This window comes from Acanthaster planci, linkage group LG04 (genome assembly GCF_054643075.1).
Source record: "Acanthaster planci isolate LZ-2023a linkage group LG04, COTS_SCS, whole genome shotgun sequence".
Classification (NCBI taxonomy): domain Eukaryota; kingdom Metazoa; phylum Echinodermata; class Asteroidea; order Valvatida; family Acanthasteridae; genus Acanthaster; species Acanthaster planci.
The window spans coordinates 13,999,944-14,021,017 of record NC_141780.1 but is presented as its reverse complement, the minus strand read 5'-3'; the positions used below and the strand labels follow the sequence as shown (position 1 = coordinate 14,021,017).

Below are 21,074 nucleotides of genomic sequence, written 5' to 3'. Positions count from 1 at the left end.
CGGAACGATGGCTTGCTATATCTGAGCATAAAACGTCTGAAAATTGTCCAAATCTGGTAATCTTGGTGGCATCGGAAAGGGCACATGTTCCTCTATCCATTGATGGAAGTTTCATATCAATATTTGTTGTAGGTAGGGGAATAATGGAGGAAGTAGTTGAGAGTTGTTGCCCAACTGCTATTTTTGGGCAATTCTCCCTTTGTCCACAGTTGTTGATATGGACGCCATGTACCCAGAAGAGGAAGGCGGTAACCTGCACCAGGTGATCTTTGTTTCAGGTGCAAGGAACCTGGCCACTTTGCAAGAAACTGTAAGCGCCGACGAGACGAGACTGAGAATCTGGGAAACGAACTGCAGCTTACCCAGCGGCCGGGGCAAGCTGGGGCACAGTCACCATTAGAGCCGAGAGGAAAAGATGGCGGAGAAACCCATGCACGTACTAAACTGGGGGGAGACGATTTTTCAGTCAGGTGGGACACTCCACGCCCAGAGTGGATTGCTTGTGCCAATGACCGTCAGGGGCCGTAAAGCAAGTTTGTAGGTGGAGTCAGTGGACACAGGGGCAACTAAAACGTTTCCGTCTTCCAGTCTGTTCTACCAGATGGCACCTGAGGATAGGACAGCGTTGAGTAATGCAGGGCCGAAGGTGAAGAGTGTAGACTCAGTTGGAGAGTATTGGTAGAGCTTGGGTCGAAATGCGTGTGGCCAAGATCACCTTTCCAGTATTGGCCACATTTGGAAGGCTTGACACCTTGGAAAGAATCCTGGGAATGGGTTTGTTTATTTCCGACGCGCGAAACCTTGGACTTCCTGGCGTTGGGGCTAGTGATTAACAGCGAGAGAGTGTGTTGCACCGACAAGCAAGACGAAGCATTTTGTGTTTAGGGGAGTGGTGGACTGCACAATCAGAATACCGGCAGGTCATGAGGCGCTCGTGCCTGGGCATATGGCTGCAAGGTACTATTACGCCTATTGTGGAGCCAATCGACAGGAAAGAGGTTGCCAGTAAAGGTGTTGTGGTGGCCATACCCTTGTTACGGTCGAAGACGGCGTTCTAACAATCCGGGTTTTTAACCCAGGCAAGAGAACATGAACATGTGTTGTTCGAGAGGGGACCATGGCTGGAAAGGTGGCCAACATAAGTGACGATGATGTCGAAGAAGTTATCCAACAATCTGTGTCGACAGAGTAGCGAGTGGAGGTCCCTAAACACCTGGTTGACCTGTACATGCGGAGCACTGAAGAGGTTCCTTCTGAGCATCATGACAGGATCGCAAAACTGCTGAGCGATTACAGCGATGTTTCTTCCAAGAACGAAGTTGGTATCGGGCGCACTAATTTGGTGAAGCACCGTATAAACACCGGGGACGCAACAGCTTTTGCAATGCCCCTTCAACCTTCGAGCGGCTGATGGAACGTGCGTTGGCGGGTGTACATTGCGAGATAGCTCTGCTCTAGCTGGATGAAGTTATCGTCTTTGCACGGTCTGTCCACGAGGGAAGCATGCGGGGCTGAAGTTGAAGCCCAAGAAATGTAACTTTCTTAGGAGCAGTGTACTATATCTGGAACATTTGGCGTCGGGCGGCGGAATAGCGATAGACCCCGAGAAGGTTCGCACCGTCCGCGAATTGCCTACGCCTAAGAATGTTACCGAGTTTCAGAGGTTCTTGGGCTGGCGAGCTACTACCGAGGTTTGTCAGGGCGTTCACTGATGTTGCTAGGCCTTTACACCACCTAACTCAAAGGGGCCAAGAGTTCGCGTGGAGCGAGGAGTGTGTGAGCGCATTTCGAGAGCTGAAGCAGAGATTGCAGGAAGCACCCATTTTGGCGTTCCCGGAGCCAGGTGCCGAGTACAATGTTGTACTTAGCACTTGGCTCCGGAAAATGGGTGCTTTTTGGACACAGACGCAAGAGACACTGGTTTGGGAGCAGTTCTTTCTCAGATAATCGACGGGAAGTGATAGCATACGGCAGTAGAGTGCTGAGCAAACAAGAACAAAATTACTGCGTGGCGAGAAGGGAGCTGTTGGCCCAGTGGTATTTCTCCAGAAATTTCGTCAGTACCCGTACGGGCGCAGGTTCGTTTTTCGAAGTGACCACGGGGCACTTTGCTGGCTGATGAATTTTAAGGATCCACAAGGTCAACTTTCTCGCTGGTTACAGGTAATAAGTGAGTACGACGTGACCATTGTTCATCGTCCGGGGAGGTATCATTGAAATGCCGATGGATTGAGTCGGAGACCCTGTCCACAGTGCGGACAGTATGCAGAGGAAGTACTGCAAGCAACCTCTGCAGGAGTAAAAAGTGAGGTTGAAAAAACGGAGTCCGACCAGAAAACCGAACTGACTACTGTGAGAAATGTTGCACTCGACACGATGAATGAACGCAACTCCTGGAGGAAGGAGCAAGAGGCCGTTGCAACAATGAGCTGGGGCGTCAGAGCAAAGACAGATGTGAACGTCAGACTGTGGACAGTTGTTCAAGCAGCGTCACCTGCAGTGAAGAAGTATTGGATGATGTGGGTGAGTTGGAGATGAAGAATGATCTCCTTTGCAAACGATGGGAGTGTAATGACGGCAACTTGGTGAGACACCTAGTTGTCGTTCCTCAATTCTGTCGGAAGATGTAGTGGAAGAACTACATGGAGGGGCTACTGGAGGACATTTAGGCCTGACGAAAACTTTAGCGAAAGTGCACCAGAGGTTCTACTGCCATGGAATAAGTGCAGACGTCAGGTCGCACACCAGGCGATGCACTGAGTGTGTGTGCCTCGAAGAACTCACCTGCCAAGATGCGGAAGGCTCCATGCACTTCAGCAATATGTTGTTGGTGCGCCTACGCAGCGGGTAGCTTTGGATAAACTAGGCCCTCTCCCAGAGACTGAGCGCGGAAACAAATACGTCCTAGTGGTCGGGGACTACTTCACTAAATGGGCTGAAGTCTACCCGATCTCTAACGAGAAAGCGGAGACTGTGGCCCAGAAGTTTGCGTCGGAAATCGTCTGCAGGTTTGGTGTCCCCACCGAGTTGCACTCCAATCAAGGACAACATTTCGAGTCCCGAGTCTCTGCGGAGGTCTGCCAGATCCTTTGAATCAGGAAGACCTGTACGACTCCTCACAATCCGAGATCAGACTGGAAGATAGAAAGATTTAACAGGACCTTATTGCGAATGGTTTCCGTGATGATTGACCCCCACGAGTGTCAGCTAGACTGGGACAAAAAGTTAGGAGTGATCAGGAGGGAGCCCCGGCAGTTTTGCGCGGTAAAACTCACGGGATCGGTTTTTGTTTTTTTGTTTTTATTAGGTTTTTCTTATCATGCTATAATGAGCTCATTATCTACAGGTCAGTGCACATAGGCCAGCATCCGTCGGAGAATGCTTTTAGGATATTATCAAACGAATTTCATGTATTTACGAACTCCCACGATGATAAAAGTACATGTACAAATAAAAACGAAACACAAAAGTCTACGTGTATTTAGGGTACCTGCCTTCCCAAGACAAGCTAATTCCTTTCATCCATAATGGCAGCCACATATCTGTCATTGTCCGCTGTAGCCCGATTGTTCCCCGTGCTGGTTTCTGCATTCTGCAACCATTCATGCGTGGGACCTACAACTCAGGGATTATGCACATGTATTCAAGGTCCATTCATACAGCCCAACCTCAAGAAACCGCGAGCTTCACCGCGTAAAACCGTCGGTGCCCCTTCTGGTTCGCTCCCTTAGCATTCGCAACGTTCGCCTACAGATCCAGCAAAATGAGTAGACAGGAAAATCACCTAATATGTTAACGTTTGGTAGAGATGCTTGCCTACCACTAGACCTGACGACTGGAATGGGCTATGATGGCAATGAAGTAGAGACGACTGAAGACTACGCTCTCCACCTGAGGGAAACAATGCAGTCAGCCGGCCCAAGAGCACTTGAAATCAAGTGCCAGAAAGCAGAAGAGGTGCCATGATAGGAGGGCGATGACAATGATGCTGGAGGCAGGACAATCAGTATGGCTCCACAATCCAAGTATTAAAAGAAGAAAGGCTTGTCTCCGAAACTTCAGAGGCGCTAGGAAGGGCCATAGATAACTGTCGACAAGTTGTCCGACGTCACCTATCGGACACAACGCAAGCCAAGGGGAAAGATGAAAGTCATTCATTTCGATCGGCTCAAACCTTACGAGGGTGATGAGGTATGGCGAGCGAAGGAAACACCCGTAGCACAAAGCCCAAAACAAACAACAAATGGGGAAGAATCTATTCCCGTTGGGCCCGAGTTATAGGCGCGGCTGGAAAGTTTGGCTGATGAGCAAGATAAAGATGGCTCTGCTGTGTCAACTGAGATAGGAGTAACCGTGGCATCCTAAGAGGAGTCAACAGGGAACACAGGGTTCAACCATGGTTATGAGGCACGGAATACGGAATGTGAAAACTACTGTAATATTTTCTAGGCAATCAGAAGAGTTTTGCAATACATATTAAACGGATCACATTTAAACGCCAAACATGGAGTGTCGAGTTTTGAGTGCTTCTGAATTGAAACTTTTTTAGTACCTCACGCTGTGTTATTTTCCCAACTAACAATGGTACCTTGTGTTGCAGGGCTGGCATCATTTTATCCCTGTCTGTCCCTCATCATAACATAGGTACCCCAATGAAAAGATCAATCATCATCAACATTAATACGAGTTCAGTACTTTTTCTATCCGGAACAATTCCTAGCTTTTGTAGCATTGAGGGGACAAAAAACCAACAAAAAACAACTAAAAAAAACCACCCCAAAAAAAAAACAAAGAAAAAAAGATAAACCTTTGATGTAACGGAGTCTAAACCAAACATGAAAGCTTTAAGTGTTGTAATTATTTCGATATATTTGTTGTTTTTTATCTTTTTAAAATTAAAGTTGAAAGAAACCTGAGAAATTTGGAAATAATGAGAACGTTCTACAGTTCTTTTGGATCATATACACAGCGTAGTGGCAGCATTTTGCGAGCGTGCAAGAACCATTAGTGCGATAGTCATTTTTCCATCAAAACAAAGAAGTTAAATGAAAACCTGTACTGAGCGGAACAGCACCCGGGACTTACTGCTTGAAATAATGACAACTATGTATGCATTGCAGGCCGTGGATCACCTTATGGTGGTTATGCACATCAACGAACCCCAAGGCCTCAACGAAAACAAACTGGACCACTTCGTGGAACGCCTTCAACTCTCGTCCAACATCTGGAGGGAAGTAGATGTCTTGCGCCCTTTGTGGGCGAAGGTCAAGCACCTGAGTCGCTCGAAAGCTACAGTTCCACCAGAAAAAGGGAGAACAAGAGGCATTGTCTGAGGCTGGGAACCTGGGGAAGTTTGTGGCGCAGTATGACGTCATTCGTGGGCAAAATGCCAGGGATATTCAGGTACGTGCAAGGATTACACCTACGAGAATGGGCTGCATTTTAGAGACGAAATTAGATTTGTAATGTAGGCCTATTGTTGTCCATAATACTGGATTCAGATTTTTGGATGTACATGTAATATGCCGGGGACATAAGTAAGACTTAACATCTTTCAGAAAAGAACCTTGGCTGTTTAGGTGAGCGAAGTATTATGTGCTTCAGTTTTGTATCAGGGATTATTTGGGCTGAAAAAATCTAAAATCCAGACTAAATTTGAAATTATTTGAAATGTTTCCTGTTCAGTATAGCCACACCCAATTATTGCGAAAATTTGTTGTGAAAATGTCAAAATAAGAGCCAATAAAAAGTTAAGGCGCATGTGACAAAAAAGGGAAAGTCCCAAAGTTCCCATCCCTACTCTGTCAACTTGAAATAGTTTCCACAATGAAAATATTTTGACGACAACGCTCTTCCCCTGTCGATATTCCGTTTGCAACAGATTGTCAACGGCCATTTCGTGCACCACTTTTCGCCGGCTGGGTTCCGGCCTACACAGAAGAACGTCGTATTTGTCTTGGACAGGAGCGGGTCGATGGGTGGACGGAAGATGCAGCAAACAAAAGAGGCGATGGGCACCATTCTGTCTGACCTTCGAGAGAAGGACGCCTTCGCAATCGTCACATTTGAGAGCTCCACCTAGAGCTGGAGGCCCAGTCTAGTCCCTGCCAACCAAGAGAATGTCGCTGAAGCCAGAGGCTACATACGAGACTTACAAGATGCAGGAGGTTCGCATCATGGTTTTTATTCTTAACATTTCGTCGGAACCTATAAGTTGCAAGAGTTTAACAGTGTAAAATCAATATGAACCCTTACCAATATCACGCGCACTGCGTATATTGTCATCAGGATAGCGACCTGAGTGAGGTTCTAAAACAAAGAGTTCTATTTTTCATTGCAAAATAGAACAAACTCCAAAATTAATAGGCCGAAGACTCATCTTGTAGGATCAGGTCTCCGTTGATCTCACAGAAATGAGGTCTTCGGACTTGCTGTAATTTGACTGAGAACAACGTAGCAGTTGCGGTTCAGGGCAACTTGCAGCAAGCGATACTATGGCGTCTCTTGGGTTTAGAAAAACCTCTGCAGGCACTTCATAACGGCGGGACTTGTACCATTTCCATCTTTTGTGCCTACGAACATAAACAAACAAGAAACTTGTCTGTCCACAACCCAGATATACGCAGCAAATGCAACTGTGGTACTTCTCACTGAATCAAAATGCTGTGGTTACCAGGATTAATAGAAAGCAAAAAAGATTCATGTGCTTTAAAACTGAAAAGATATCCAAAATGAAAGGAGTAAAGGCCGGTTCGTACTTTGCGCAAAAGCTCAAGAGAACTGAATTTGGGACGTCAGATCAAATATCCGCGTTGCGAATTCGTAAAAATAAAGCTCATTTCAACTCTAGGGAAATTTCACTGCAAAGTTGTCGTGACGTTAAATTCGACTTCGCTTTCGCATTTGTCTGAAGTACGAACCGGCCTTTAACTTGTGAAAGGCTGACCATGCATCTGAAACAGGCAATAAAGCATGTGTGTTATCTTGTCAGGCTGCCAGTTTAAAGTTTTGTTTTCTGTGCACTGCTGAAAGGCGAGAGTTCCCAGCCCTTTGAAGTTGTCGTGAATTTCTCAATTACAGCTACGAACCTTCACCAGGGCCTTGTCGGTGCTATGGACATATTAGAAGAAGCGAAGGACAATGCTATCTCCACAGCTGGTACATTCGACCTTATCATCACGCTAACGGATGGCATGCCGAACACCGGACAAATTTCCGACGCGGAGGGCATCAAGACCGACATTAGGCGCTGGCTGGAGGGGAGATTCTCCCTCTTCTGTTTGGGCTTCGGTGAGGGCGTGCGCTATCCGTTCCTGGAGCAGCTCGCCCTGCAGAACAAGGGCCTGGCCACGCAAGATCTATGAAGACTCGGATGCTGGGCTACAGCTGGTGGGATTCTTCGATGAGGTGGCCACTCCGCTACTAGTTAACTTGCACATCAAATACCCCCTAGATATGCTGGAGACCAACAGCATCTCCGAGACTCTGTTCCCGACATATTTTGAAGGGACCGAGTTGGTTGTGGCTGGCCAGCTGGCAGTCAACAAGACTCTTCCCGACAACTTAATTTGCGAGGTGACTGCCGAGACACAGGACACGGAAATTAAACTGGAGATGACAGTTAACATAAAGGTAATAGTAAAATAAGAACTATCTTATATTTTCTACTGCTTCAACCTTTAAAAACTGTAGTCTGTTTTGGTTGATAATGAACAGTTTCGAAATTGATTAGACCGACCGAGAGAATCGTTGGAGTAGTGCACATTCTAATAACTTTGTTATTCAAATAGACGTACCATATCACAGGTATTAATATCAAATTAATCAAATATGGCTGATAAAAGTCACGCAGAAACTATGAGAGAGGTGTTATAAAACGGATTTCTTCGCCTCGGGGAAATAGAGTGCTTCATAGATCACCTTAGACTGCAAGATAAAAGAAGTCAAGATTTGCATAGAAGACGATGGTCTGAGGCTAAGAACACTGTTCAACGCAGCATTTTTGAAAACAAAAAGCGTCTACGAAAGCACAGTAACGATTCAGACAAGATTCTGAGCTGTGTTGTTTTTGATCTTGGGTACCGGTAGTTCTTTTTATGCCAAAGTCTGAAACGTGTGCTTCTGCCAATTTCCCGACAAAATGAATGTATTTGCTTCTAAATTTAAGTTTGCCTCTTTTGCGCCCCATTAGGAGACGACTGATGTCGTCCTCGACCCCCATGCCGTAGATGACATCGCCCAACGCCTGTGGGCCTTCCTCATCACTATCAAGGAACTCCTTCACAAGCGTATTGCAGCATTACGAATTTCTCCCATTTAAACGAATCCGAGTTAGACCTCTCTAACTCGGAAACAAAACATCCATTCTGAAATGACACCTTTCCCCAATGGACAATTTTTATTGCCCCTTGTGGTGATAAACCAGTAGTCCTATGCTTTTGACCTCTGCTAAAGGTACCAGTCCTTGGTACAAAGTGAATGACAGATTTATGTCATCCTTTGCTGGTTGTGGTCATTCATTGCTGCATTGATCGCTGGCTTGATGCTCAGTCAGTGCGTAGTGATATGAAAATCAAAAAATAAGAATTTAGAGTTCATTGTCACGTACATTTATAATCTATATGAAATGTTTGGTGCACGTATAAAAAAGCAATTTGTAACAAAGTAATCATTTGCAGTCAGAAAATCAATGAGATAATTGTGTCATCAGTTAAAATGAAATATTTTGGGGCCTTTTTTCCTTTCATGATGGAGTCTCCAAGAGTAAATTGGCTGCCATATAAGGGCCAGGTAAAGGTGATTTCCTCATCTTCATCATCCATCATTTTACTGCCTTGGTGCAGTTCTCAAAATGTTCAGTTTCTAAAGAAGGCAAAATGACAGGAAAATTCTCAGTTGGAAGTCGCGTCCAGGCATTCGATGAGTTGGGAAGATGGTGGGCAGCTAAAGTAGTCAAAGATGAAGAATGGTCATACCTAGTGAGTTTTATTGGATATACTGGGCATGATATCTGGGTGGATGAACGTTCCGTAAGACATCCAGTACCTCCCTATGAAGAGTATCATCAGAGACGTAAGTAACATGCTCATGTTCCATTTTAACATTCAGTTGTTGGTCTACCGGTATATCCGAAAGAAATATGATTTAAAAATTAATATGTATTTCCAAAAGATACCGGTACTTGTACAAAGAATTAATGAATAACTAACAAATTTGTTATTTCCTTGTAAATGCACTGTACATGTTTCTGAAAAAAAAACCCACTTAGGAAGGATTAGTAAATCGGAATATTTGCGGTAGGCAAGTTTTCTGTGGTACATGTAAAAAATTGTTACCTGTTGATGTAATGAAATGCCATAAAACCCTAGAAAGATATTTGAAAAGTCGTCCCGTATTCATAAATCACAGACTTCTACCTTTGAATATTTTACAGTTTCACATGGGTGAGCATTACAGCCAACAAATATCACATATCTTTGTTACAGAAAACTGCAGGCAAGCCCCAAAAAAATCACTGTCACAAAAGTGTAAAAGGAAGCAGTACAGTTTTTGCGTGAGAGAGTGTCAGCAAGGCGACCAGGTTGAAACAAGTGATGGACACAATGGCACTATTCTAACAGTGGATCCCTTCAAAAGGATCTTGGTCCTGCAAGATGGAACTGCAGTAAACCTTGAAAACATTTCATTTGCAGGTAAATATTACTCAGATAAACTGTTGTAGGGTTTCCTACATACACCTTGGCCATGCATTTTCTAAGCTTCTTATTCCTAAAAAATCCTGGAAAAGTCATGAAATGTAGTTTTCTGTGGAAACCCAGTTTTCACAACCAGGAGAGCAATTTAATAACAAGTTGACTTTAGTGTTTGATTTCATTTAACTATTTGGATATGTTTTCTGTTATCTTTATATTAGTTAATGAAATCTGCTTGGACTGTATACACAGAAGTAATCTGCGAATGCATTTTTAATACATTTAAAAACTCAGAATGCAATTTGTTGTTGATTTTTGTCATGACTCCTAAATATTGACTATTTTGTTGATATTTATATTGTGTTTTGGGATTTCTTTTAACAGAAAGTACTGATTCCAATGAACAACCTAAGAAATAGAGGAAAACTAAAAAGGAACATAAAAAGTATTATGAGATTAATGTAGAGAAAATATGTCTTAAAGTGCTGTTGACTGTACAGGATATTGAAAGAAACGTGCATTCATCTACATGTATTTGCTAATAAGTCATACAAATATGGTTTTGCTTTAAGAGTGAAGAAACAAATGGTTCCCCAGTCGTCCCGCCACTATCCATGATGAACCACCCACACTAAGGGCCAGGCAATATAAAGTACCATATCCTTGTCAACGAGCAAGCATGGAATAGAACTTACTAAACTTAACAAACTATTCGAGAAAAATTAATCAGCAACCAACATATTGTGACAAACACTTCAGTAAAAAAAATCCCGTAGGATAAGCCTCAGTAAAAAACAGAGAAGGATAAAAGGTAAATCAGGACAGTCTGTTAAAATGCTCAATATTATGCATTATGTGTGACAGTGATTGTCATCTGCACTACCTCAGATTGGTTATATAACTTGTTTGTACTAGTATCAATTAAGATAATTCAGGTGTGTTGTTTGTGTATTGTGCTTCAATTTTGTATAGCCACGTTCTTTTTTTGTCAGTTTTTGGTAGTTAAAGGTGCTAAATAAAACTGGTTATTATTATTATGTTCTCGTGTTTCTTGATTCATTACGGATGTGCTACAGAAACACAGTGTTTCTGTGACAAAATTTTTAATAGTTCACCAATTTATATACATCTTACAAAGATAACACACTTTGTTTTCTTAAACTGGTATTACTATAGTAGTAAAAGTGTTCGGAGTCTTTTGTCAGTTCTACATGTCTAAACAGTGGCGTAACTACAGGGGGGCACAGGGGTGCACGTGCCCCCCCCCAACGGAGGCCCGTGCTCCCGGGTGCAACCCCCCTTTGAAGTTTGGAAATGGACAAAAAATATATATACCTAGTTCAATTATTTTCAGTGCCCCCTGAAAAAAATTGTGCACCCCCAGGTGCCCCCTCAGCTGTGGCACCCTAGTTACGCCACTGTAACTAAGTGAAGTTCATTATCTACTTCCCTAATTGTAATTTATTTCCAATTTGGTAAAACTGTCAAATAGGACTCAAATTTGCCGTATGGTTTTGCATCCTCAATTAAGTGTGTGTATATCACGTCTCTGATTTTGTGAATATTAGTGAAGCTATACTACCCACTTTTATTCTTTCAAAATAAAAAAAATTCAGTTGAATTTGAGCAAAATACTTGTTTATTTTGTGGTTTTATGGAGTGGAATCAACATTGGTGTGTTGTTCGAAAAATGCAGCATCAAAAATCTATACAAACATGAAAGAATTGTTAAGACCATTTAAAATATATACGAGGGGAAATGAACACCATCCCACTCCATCCCCACAAACACCTTGAATAAAATAGATTATTAAAAGTGTAAATACAAAGGAAAAAGTACAGGGGACAATATATGTAGCATCCCTACTCGAGATGGGATCCCAGAACACACAGGCAGTTTGCGTTGTTCACTATCGGCATATTTCGGTTGGTTTGATCTCCAGATATTCCAGGCAGTGTTGCACGTGGTGGATCAGTCGGCCCCGTTGCTGGTCCTTCAGGGCCGTCCCACCGGTACCCTCGTGAGTATATTCAGCAGTGTGCCGGGTTTGTATCGTCGGTGTAAAGTGGGGCCCCCTTTCCTGTCCTCGAAATCCTCATCTCAGAGTTAAAAATTAAAAATTTACGTAATGATAGTTCAATCGAAAATCCCCTCCATTATGGTGAAGAGTGGCAGTATTGAAACGTGTGATTGTGCTCACTCAGAACAGTAGTAGGGATAGGACTGTCACAGTTCTGGTCCACCTCCCCTTTCAACCCGTTTCTCCCTCTTTCACCCCTATGCCTACTCGACCCTTTTTCCGCTCAAAAAACCCCCCAAAACGCGTTTTCAGGTTTTTGTAATTTTACCTGGGTACCTCATCAACTATTTTATCAACACGAAAAAAGAGGTCACAAAAGGGGTTGAAAAAGGCACGATTAACTTCCTTTCACCACCTCCCCTTTCACCCTCTTTCACCCACTCGCGCCGGGGATTCTCACTTCACTCACCTTGACCTTTTGACCCCGGCGCACTTTTTCCTGTAAACAACTCGTGACATGCGCCGATCACACAAACAATCACTCTCAAACAAAAAAGGGACTTCCCGTCGCTACAAGTCGAGACTTGCCCGACCTGAACTCGTGACCTCTACTTAAAGCGTGGCTCTTTTCAAAGCAAAATACGTTATGTTTACAACCGCCTTAAATAAATGGCCTATATATAAAAAAACATGTCAAGTCAAGTCGATAGAAAAAGTGAGAAAAATTTTCAAAACCTATATATAAATAGAGACATGAGCAACCCACAACACCGGCCTCTACTATCAACCTTTGATCGATTTAAGAAGGCGTTTTTAGAAGATTTTGTCAAGCGGTATAACGTCCCATTACCGGCACCCAAGCGTAAATTTCACACCAAACCCGAGCTCATTGAAGTCATACGGGCAGACCAAAAACAATTTAGGTACCTCCCGCGCCAGTCATATCGTCAGCTGTTGCAAACAGTTCAAAAATATAATATTCCTTTTGCACACAAAGACAGATATGTTAAACAGGACTTTATTGAAGCGATTAAAGCTTACACTCAGCCAAAGGAAATTGCGGAAGCCGACATTAGAAACGTGAGGCGTTTTAAAGGTAACTACCGCAATTGGGAATTGATACCCCGTTTCTTTGAATACGACCTCGTGCACTTTTTTGATTTTTACAAAACTTTCATCGAGAAGAAAGCGTTGGAGGAGTTAAAGGAAGTGGGTTTGTACAAATTGCAAACGGCTCTAAAAGTGCAGTTTAGATTGGAAAAACCTGAAAAAACTTCATTTGGCGTATTTATCTTTCCGAGCGAAAATAAATTAGTCGCAACCAAAGCTGACGTGAAAGAGGCACTCGCTGAACAGAGGGAAAAACAGATAGAGGACGTGGAAGCTCATACACAAAAAGGTTCTGGTTAGATCTTTGATAAAGTAAAAGCTTTTTACATCAACGTGGTTAAATACAACCCGGTGGGCGCCACGTATTTGAGGGACAAAAAAGCAATCATAAACGTCCAAAACAAAGATCAACAGTGTTTCCGATGGGCACTGAGAGCGGCTTTAAAGTTATATTCTGGCAAAGTTAAAAGTCAGTTAGAAACAAATTCAAATTACAAAATACATGACGAGCGAACATCGACTTACACAGAAGCAGGCGGTCTAAATTTTACAAACATAAGCTTTCCGACACCCATATCTCAGATCCTGCGTATCGAATCGCAAAACAACTTAGAGATCAATGTGTTTGGTTACGACAAAAAAGACGGTCTTTACATTCTTTATAAAAGCAAAAAAAGTCTGAACCTAAACAAATTTTACAATTAAATTTACTTTATTTTACCCGAGGTGAAAAGAGTCACTACTGCCGGATTATACAGTTTTCTCGGTTGACGGGTGGTATCGATCATCACGACAGTCAAAAACACTGGTGCTTCAAATGCTTGTCACATTTTCAAGAGGCAGAAAAACTTGCCCGGCACAAAGAAGATTGTAACAGAATTGACACACCGGCTTCTAAAGTCGAATTTCCCGCCATAGGCGAAAATATTAGTTTAAAACTTATAAAAACAAACAAGTCGCCACTTTTGTCATTTACGCTGATTTTAAATCTGTTTTAGAAAAGTTACCGCCGACAAATACAAACATGGTCAAAACACAAATTCATAGGCCTAAGCCTTGCGGATACTCTTACGCGGTCGTCCGATGCGACGGGATTTGCACTTCAAATCAAACTTACAGGGGTGTTGACGCAGCTACCAAATTTGTCTAATCACTTTCTGAGGAAACAGAGAATATCAACGAAACGTTTAAAAACAAAGAGCGGTTGGTCTGGTCACCAGAGTTACAAAAAATCTACGAAAATTGTAATCGCTAATGGATCTGTGAAAAGCTTATCGGCAAGACAAAAGAATCTCAGTGTCAGTGCCAAATTCCAAATGAATCAAAGAAAGGTGCCGAGTTGATTTGTTTAACTTGCAAAAAGCCCATCAACAAATTTGGCAAGTTCAGGGATCGTTGTCACGTGACGGGGAAGTACCGAGGTCCAGCGCACGCCAGTTGTAATCTCAAGTTAAGAGTCGTCCCGTATCAAACGCCCACTCCGGTGATTTTACACAATCTCGAGAAATACGACGCGCACTTGATTATGCAGGGCACTCACGAGTATAACGGGAAAGAAATAAAATTAATTGCTAAAACTACTGAGAACTACATTTCGTTCTCCTTTGGCCAACTCAGGTTCTTAGACTCCTTTCATTTGGTTAGTTAAAAACTGTTCACCCGATGATTTTAACTTACTTTGCGAAAGGTTTCCAGAAAATACAAATTTATTGTTGGAAAAGGGAATTTACCCTTACGAATGTATCGATTCCTTTGATCGGTTCCAAGAGACGAGCATACCACCAGTAGACGCTTTTTATAGCTCTCTGAAGCAGTCCACCGTGACTGAGCAAGAACATTTAAGAGCACAAAAAGTATGGCACGCTTTTGGTTGTGAAAACCTAGGTGACTACCACGACCTATACGTGGAAACGGACGTGTTATTGCTAGCGGCTGTTTTTGAGAATTTCCGTAAAGTCTGTACACGGGACAACGGCCTTGACCCAGCCAACTATTACTCGTAAACGGGTCTCTCTTGGGATGCATTGTTAAAGCATTCAAGTATACAGCTGGAACTACTGACAGACATTGATAAGCACTTGTTCTTTGAAAGGGCAAAAAGAGGTGGTATCTCTAGTGTGGGTGCAAAGCGATATGCAAAGGCTACGACGACTTGAATCAACCGGGATCTCACATCATGTACCTGGACGCAAATAATTTATATGGTTGGGCCATGAGTCAGTATCTGCCTGTGGGTGAGTTTCAGTGTTTAAAAAGCTTAGACCGATTTACTCCCGAGTTTATTTCCAAGTTACGACCTAAAGACACGCGCGGTTACACGTTTGAAATGACTTTAGACTGTCCGCAGCACTTATACACGAAAGCAGCATTTCAATAAACAGCAGCCATTTAGATCAGACAAACATCAGATATTCAGGGTGTCGCAAAATAAGTTGAGCCTCTTGCCGTTAGACACAAAGCGCTACATATTGTGGCGGCGACACTCGCCGTCGCCCACCGGTCGACGAACACCGAAGTACCCACCAACAGCGGGCGGGGCAATCCCACAAAATTATTTAATAAACCTCACATGCACATGAGCGGCTATGTACACACAAGGGGGGATTATGTCACGAACGGAGGACTCTAGGCCTGTCCGTTTGTTGGAAATATACCAACCCTAAAGGAATGACAATCAACGTGGCTACCAATCTACCAAGTCACGTAAATCTCAATAAACATAAGTACACATAGTGTCTTAGAGAGCAACAACAACAACTCTTTTATTGACCCAAGTCAACCTCACAGTACATGTATAAGCTTCAACTGTGCATCCAGGTCTGTGACCTATAAACCTCAACACAGCAATCAATTTATGCAAGTGATCATGGAACATAAGCATAAAGACTGTGTAATAACCCTCGTGTATTACCACAAGTAACCCACAGCGACAATAACCCTCACTGTGGCACCTAGTATGATCAACAGTAACAATGTCATGCAACTGCACACACTAGCCCAATAAACATAGGAGTAACCTCGTAGTAAACCCCAAGACATGCAAGCTTCGGCTTAGGTTACGGAGCTCTGAGTGAACCTCAGTGTGACCACATGCGACCAGGCCGACAGGCTTCCAGCAACCCAATCCCACGTAGTGAGAACACTGTTGCACAAGCCACACAGGCCTAAACGTCTCACACCTCTCTTGCTCAGCCTACAGCCACCAAACTGACACTCAATCCCACTTATTATAATTGATAGCTTGCTAACAAATATTCTGAGGTCTCACCGTTCGCTGCCCTCGACAGATCGCCGAATACCGCGCTGCACAACCCGCCAGCTGTGTGTGAGGCTGAATTAGCGTTTCGCTCTATCTGCACTGCGATGCTTCTACCACGACGTCTGGAGACGAACTAACTACCAAATTACCGACTACGCGCCAATGGATGCGCCGCGCGTCAGGGAACCAGACATGCATTACTAAACTTGCGTCAGTCCACAGACTGTTTCGCCACACAGGACCCAGCTAAGCTTAGGCCGTCCCGGCCTGAACAGCTTAAATAAATCAATAAAGAAACAGTGTGGACCCTTAAGTCTTTATACATTCTAATAAACCTCGCGGTACATCGTGGAGAGGTTTACTTATACGATTATAATTTTGGGGTCCATGAGGTTGACTTATCTAATTATAATATCCCGAATACATGAGGTTTACTGGAATTGCAAACACTCCAATTTTGCTTTTGGAATACATGAGGTAAAAGTACATAAATGTAAAACCATGTGAAAATAAATATATTTTTCTTCTCTCTTAAAAATAAAGGTGTTTTTTCCCTAACATGCAAAAATATGAACGTCTTCTTTCTCTTTGGCTCAAGCAAAAGGTTACAAAACAGTTATAAAAGGAGTAATAAACAGTTATAAGCAATCATAGTTCAATTAAGAAATTTACAAACTATTATTTACGTGTTCATTGCCTTTCCCAATGAGGGTTTCAGCGGTAGGAGCGACGTTTTAGTCGGCTTGGTCCAGCTTGAACTGGTCAGCATCGGCGGGCTTGTTGTACAGCTGGACGCTTTCCTCCCGTCGCACGACCTGGCCATCTAGATAGACGAACTTGAAGTGTCGTTCTTCGATGAGGGCAATTTTCATCTTCTTCCTCTGTGGCTCTGTTGTCGTCTGCGTTGCCTGCTCCATGACTGGATCTTCCGCTTCAGCATCGCTGGGCACACTCAGAGAAGGCATTGATGCTGGAGACCCCGGAACAGGATCATCAGGAGTGGCGGCAAGCATCCCTCTTGTCTTACCGCTCAGGGGTGGATGGGCAGGTGAAAGAGCGACCAGGGGGGAAATGGGCGTAGGCGACAGGGAAAGGATCGGCTCATCCAGGGCTAGTAGTGACTCCCCTCTGCCTTCCTCGGGCGTACCGGCAGCCACCGGTGACGTTGCAGACCCCCGTAGGTCAGGCTGTGGATCACCTGCAACCTCTTCTGGAGGCTTACCAAGAGCCGCCGGCACGCTGGTAGACTGTTACCTCTCCTGAACCCTTCTTACCAATGCTCTGGCCTGTGTAAGAAACAACGCACGTCTTTCATCACCATCGTCCTCCGGGCGATTCTCGGCTGGGGATATCTTGTCACAGTCTGCCATCTTGGAAGGGTGGCAAAACCGGAAATGCCGCCGGAAATTATCTCTCCGTTTCTCCCGGCACTCACAACGTGGGCAGTGGTAATACAGCTCAGGCCCGTGGTCGTATTTAACATGTCTCCAAAGTGCCTGCTTCTTTGTGTAGCTGCGGTCACACTGGTCGCAGCGATACCGCTGGCCACCGTCATTACTGGCCATCCCCTGAAACGAGACAATACAAATTACAAAGAAACAATGAATAAACAATTCAACCGACATTTGGTTCTAACGATATCTCACTGGGAGCCTATGCTCCCGCCTAGGATACCTCCTAGGGACCTCAGCTTCCCTAACTTCAACCTGTGGCTCACTACCAGTCACCTTGGGTTCCTCCTGGCTAGTTTCCACAATCAACATTGATTCCTCACCACCAGGTTCCTCTTTGTCACCTGCTGCGGATTGGACTTCAGCAATCTCAGGTGCATCACCCCGTGAATTTTCTGTCACTGTACCTGGCTGGTACACCCACGGCTGCGGCTTGTCTCCACAATAGGGTTTTAACCTATCTGCGTGAACAACAAAGGGTTTAATTACTTCCCCTCTTTAACTGAATCCGGTAGGTGACCTCTGACAACTTCTTTACGACTAAGTACGGCCCCCTCCAGCGGAGCTGTAGTTTGGGCGACACGCCCCTCTTCCTGGAACGATCAAACAACCAGACAAACTGGCCCTCTTCCAGGCCCCCTCCTGAAACCTTGCGGTCGTAGTTCCGCTTCTGCCGACGGATACTCTGTTTGAGGCACTCGCTGGACCGGCTATGAGCCTCCTGCAACCTTTGTCGCAACCCCAAAGCAAAATCTGTCTCGACAGCATCCTCAATTTCAGGACACTCTATCATCAGGTCAACTGGTAACATCACCTCCCGCCCTAACATCATCATGTTAGGCGTCTCGCCAGTAGATTCTTGTGGACTACAACGGTATGCAAAGGTTGCAAAGGGCAGGCATTCATCCCAATCCCTCTGCTTCCTCTTTGGTTCGATCAACATGGAGACAATGTTCACCAACGTTTTATTAAAACGTTCAACCATGCCGTCGGACTTCGGATTATATGCCGTCGTCCGAGTCTTCCTAATCCCAAGAAGTCGGCACATCTCTGCAAAAACTGCAGACTCGAAATTTGTCCCCTGGTCTGAGTGAAGTTCCTGGGGGACACCAAAACGACACACAAACTCAGAAACGAACTTTGCTGCAACCGTCTCCGCCTTTGCATCAGGAAGCGGGAATGCCTCCATCCACTTGGAGCAATAGTCACCCACAACAAGAACCCAGACGTTTCCACTGTCACTCCGGGGCAGTGGACCCAGCAAGTCCAGGGCCACCCTTTCAACAGGGGCACCCACCCGGTACTGCTGTAAAGGAGCAACTCTCCTTTTCGATGGCGACTTTCGCCTCTGACACAATTCACAACAGCGAAGGTGTGATCTCACGTCGGCAGTCATTCCTGGCCAGTAGTAACGCAACTTCACCTTGGCCAGTGTTTTCCTCAGCCCCAAATGACCACCAGCACTACCACCATGCAACTCATTGACCACATCCCTGCGGTACTCCTCTGGTAGTACCAACTGCCAACGAATTGACTTTCCATCGTCGGACTCCCACCTTCGACTCAATAACCAGTTGCGCACCTCCAACTGACCCAACATAGACCACAGGGTCTTGCGGGTCTTGGAAGTGTGCGAGACCTCAACCCAATCTGGCCAACCGCTTCCACTTTCCTTCAACTCGATCAGCCACTTGAAGCAAGGATCTGCCATCTGGGCATTCCTTACATCCTCCTGGGATACACCAGGCTTGGCAAGAATGCCTCTCACTGCTGACCCAACGACCTCTGAGACTTCTGTTACGGACTCTTTTGGGTCAACAGAACCCTCCCCAGCCTCAACAGTTCCAGACACCTTACCAGGGTCTCCACCACGTCCACACTGCTTGCACTGCCTACGGGACAAGCAATCAGCATTGCCATGTTTGCGACCAGACCTATGCTGAACTGTCACATCATACTCAGACACCACTTGTAGCCACCTCGCAAGCTGGCCCTCTGGGTCTTTGAAGTTGAGCAACCACCTTAGAGCTGCATGATCCGTCCTCACTGTAATCTTACGGCCGTACAGATACTGTCTGAAGTGTTTGAGATAAACTACTACAGCCAATAATTCTCGCCTGGTCACACAGTAGTTTCTCTCAGCCTTGCTCAGCTTGCGACTGGCATAGGCCACCACTTTCTCCTCTCCATCTTGGACCTGGGATAGCACTGCCCCTATCCCATCACCACTCGCATCTGTATCCAAGACGTAGTCACCAATCACCAACGGATAAGCCAGAATTGGGCTCGACTGCAGTCGCTGTTTCAACTCTTCAAATGCACGTTGGCATTTATCCGTCCACAGGAACTCACGTGACTTACTCGTCAGTTCATGCAACGGAGATGCAATCTCCGCGAACCCCTGAATGAACTTCCGGTAATAGGAAGCGAGCCCTATGAAGCTCCTTACTTCCTTGACACATTTTGGAACCGGCCAATCAGCCACCGCTGATACCTTCTTAGGATCGGTCGCCACCCCTTCGGCAGACACAATATGGCCGAGGTACTTCACAGACCGCTGGAACAGACTGCACTTACTGGGCTTCAATTTAAGTCCAGCTTTGCGCAGCCGCTCGAACACCACCCTGAGACGCCGTATCTCTTCTTCCACGGTCTTCCCGAAGACAATTACATCATCAAGATAGATCAAGAGAATCTCCCATTGGAGACCTGCCATCACCTTGTCCATTAGCCTCTCAAAAGTCGCCGGGGCGTTGCATAGGCCAAATGGCATACACTTCCACCTATACAACCCGTTGCGCACAACAAAGCTTGACTTCTGGCTGGCGTCCTCGTCAAGGGCAACCTGCCAATAGCCGGAGGCCAAATCGAGTGTCGAAAACCACCGAGAGCCGCCCAACTCGTCCAATGTCTCATCTATGCGAGGGACCGGGTATGCATCTTTTATGGTTCGCGCATTCAAACCCCTGTAGTCGACACACAGCCTCCTCGCCCCATCCTTCTTCCTAACAAAGACAACATTGGCAGCCCACGGGCTGTCCGATGGCTCAATCAAACCTCTGCCCTCCAGGTCTCTCACCTGACTCATGATCTCTTCTTGGTCCCCCTTCGGGTACCGCCTCAGTCGTTCTTTGACTGGCTTTGCATCATTCGTGTTTATGCTGTGCTTCACAACATCTGTGCGACCAATATCTCGATCGTCCCGAGAAAACACATCTTGATAATCAGAAAGCCATCTTTCTACCATATGATGGTCTTCCTCCCTCAGAAACTTCACACTTCTTTCGAACAAGTCCTGAAGATGCTCCGGAAGTTCCTGATCGGCCTCCCTTCCTCCAGAAGGGGTGCTCTGACCTTGGTCAATCTCCACCTGAGAGACAATTCCTATAGTGGTACCTTGCCGCACAACTCGCTTCTCCCTGTTAGGGTTAAGCAATCGCAGCGGCAGTACCTCCTGATCACTCTCAACCAACGACCTCGCAAGAATTAAACCTCGCTGTGCCAACTCACCACCACCCTCTACAGGTTCAATGAGCACTGG

At 45.0% G+C, this 21,074-nt stretch overlaps 2 protein-coding genes and 1 long non-coding RNA gene across 20 annotated transcripts in view; 2 read left to right on the top strand and 1 right to left on the bottom strand.

The window, feature by feature from the left end:
• Nucleotides 1-21,074, top strand: part of LOC110990757 (uncharacterized) — a 111,066-nt gene that overhangs the window by 21,258 nt on the left and 68,734 nt on the right. The gene's annotated exons all lie outside the window — the stretch shown is intronic.
• On the top strand, nt 1,137-11,324 carry LOC110990758 (inter-alpha-trypsin inhibitor heavy chain H4-like). The gene is given in 6 exon segments (XM_022255859.2): nt 1,137-5,287; nt 5,289-5,403; nt 5,882-6,167; nt 7,081-7,349; nt 7,351-7,632; nt 8,192-11,324. Coding segments are annotated over 6 exon segments (1,323 nt in total). The 5' UTR covers nt 1,137-5,045; the 3' UTR covers nt 8,321-11,324.
• Nucleotides 10,779-18,018, bottom strand: LOC147799408 (uncharacterized). Its single transcript, XR_015425061.1, has 2 exons — nt 16,092-18,018; nt 10,779-11,792 (listed from the first exon to the last, which is right to left on the bottom strand). It is a non-coding gene; the product is annotated as an uncharacterized LOC147799408 (long non-coding RNA).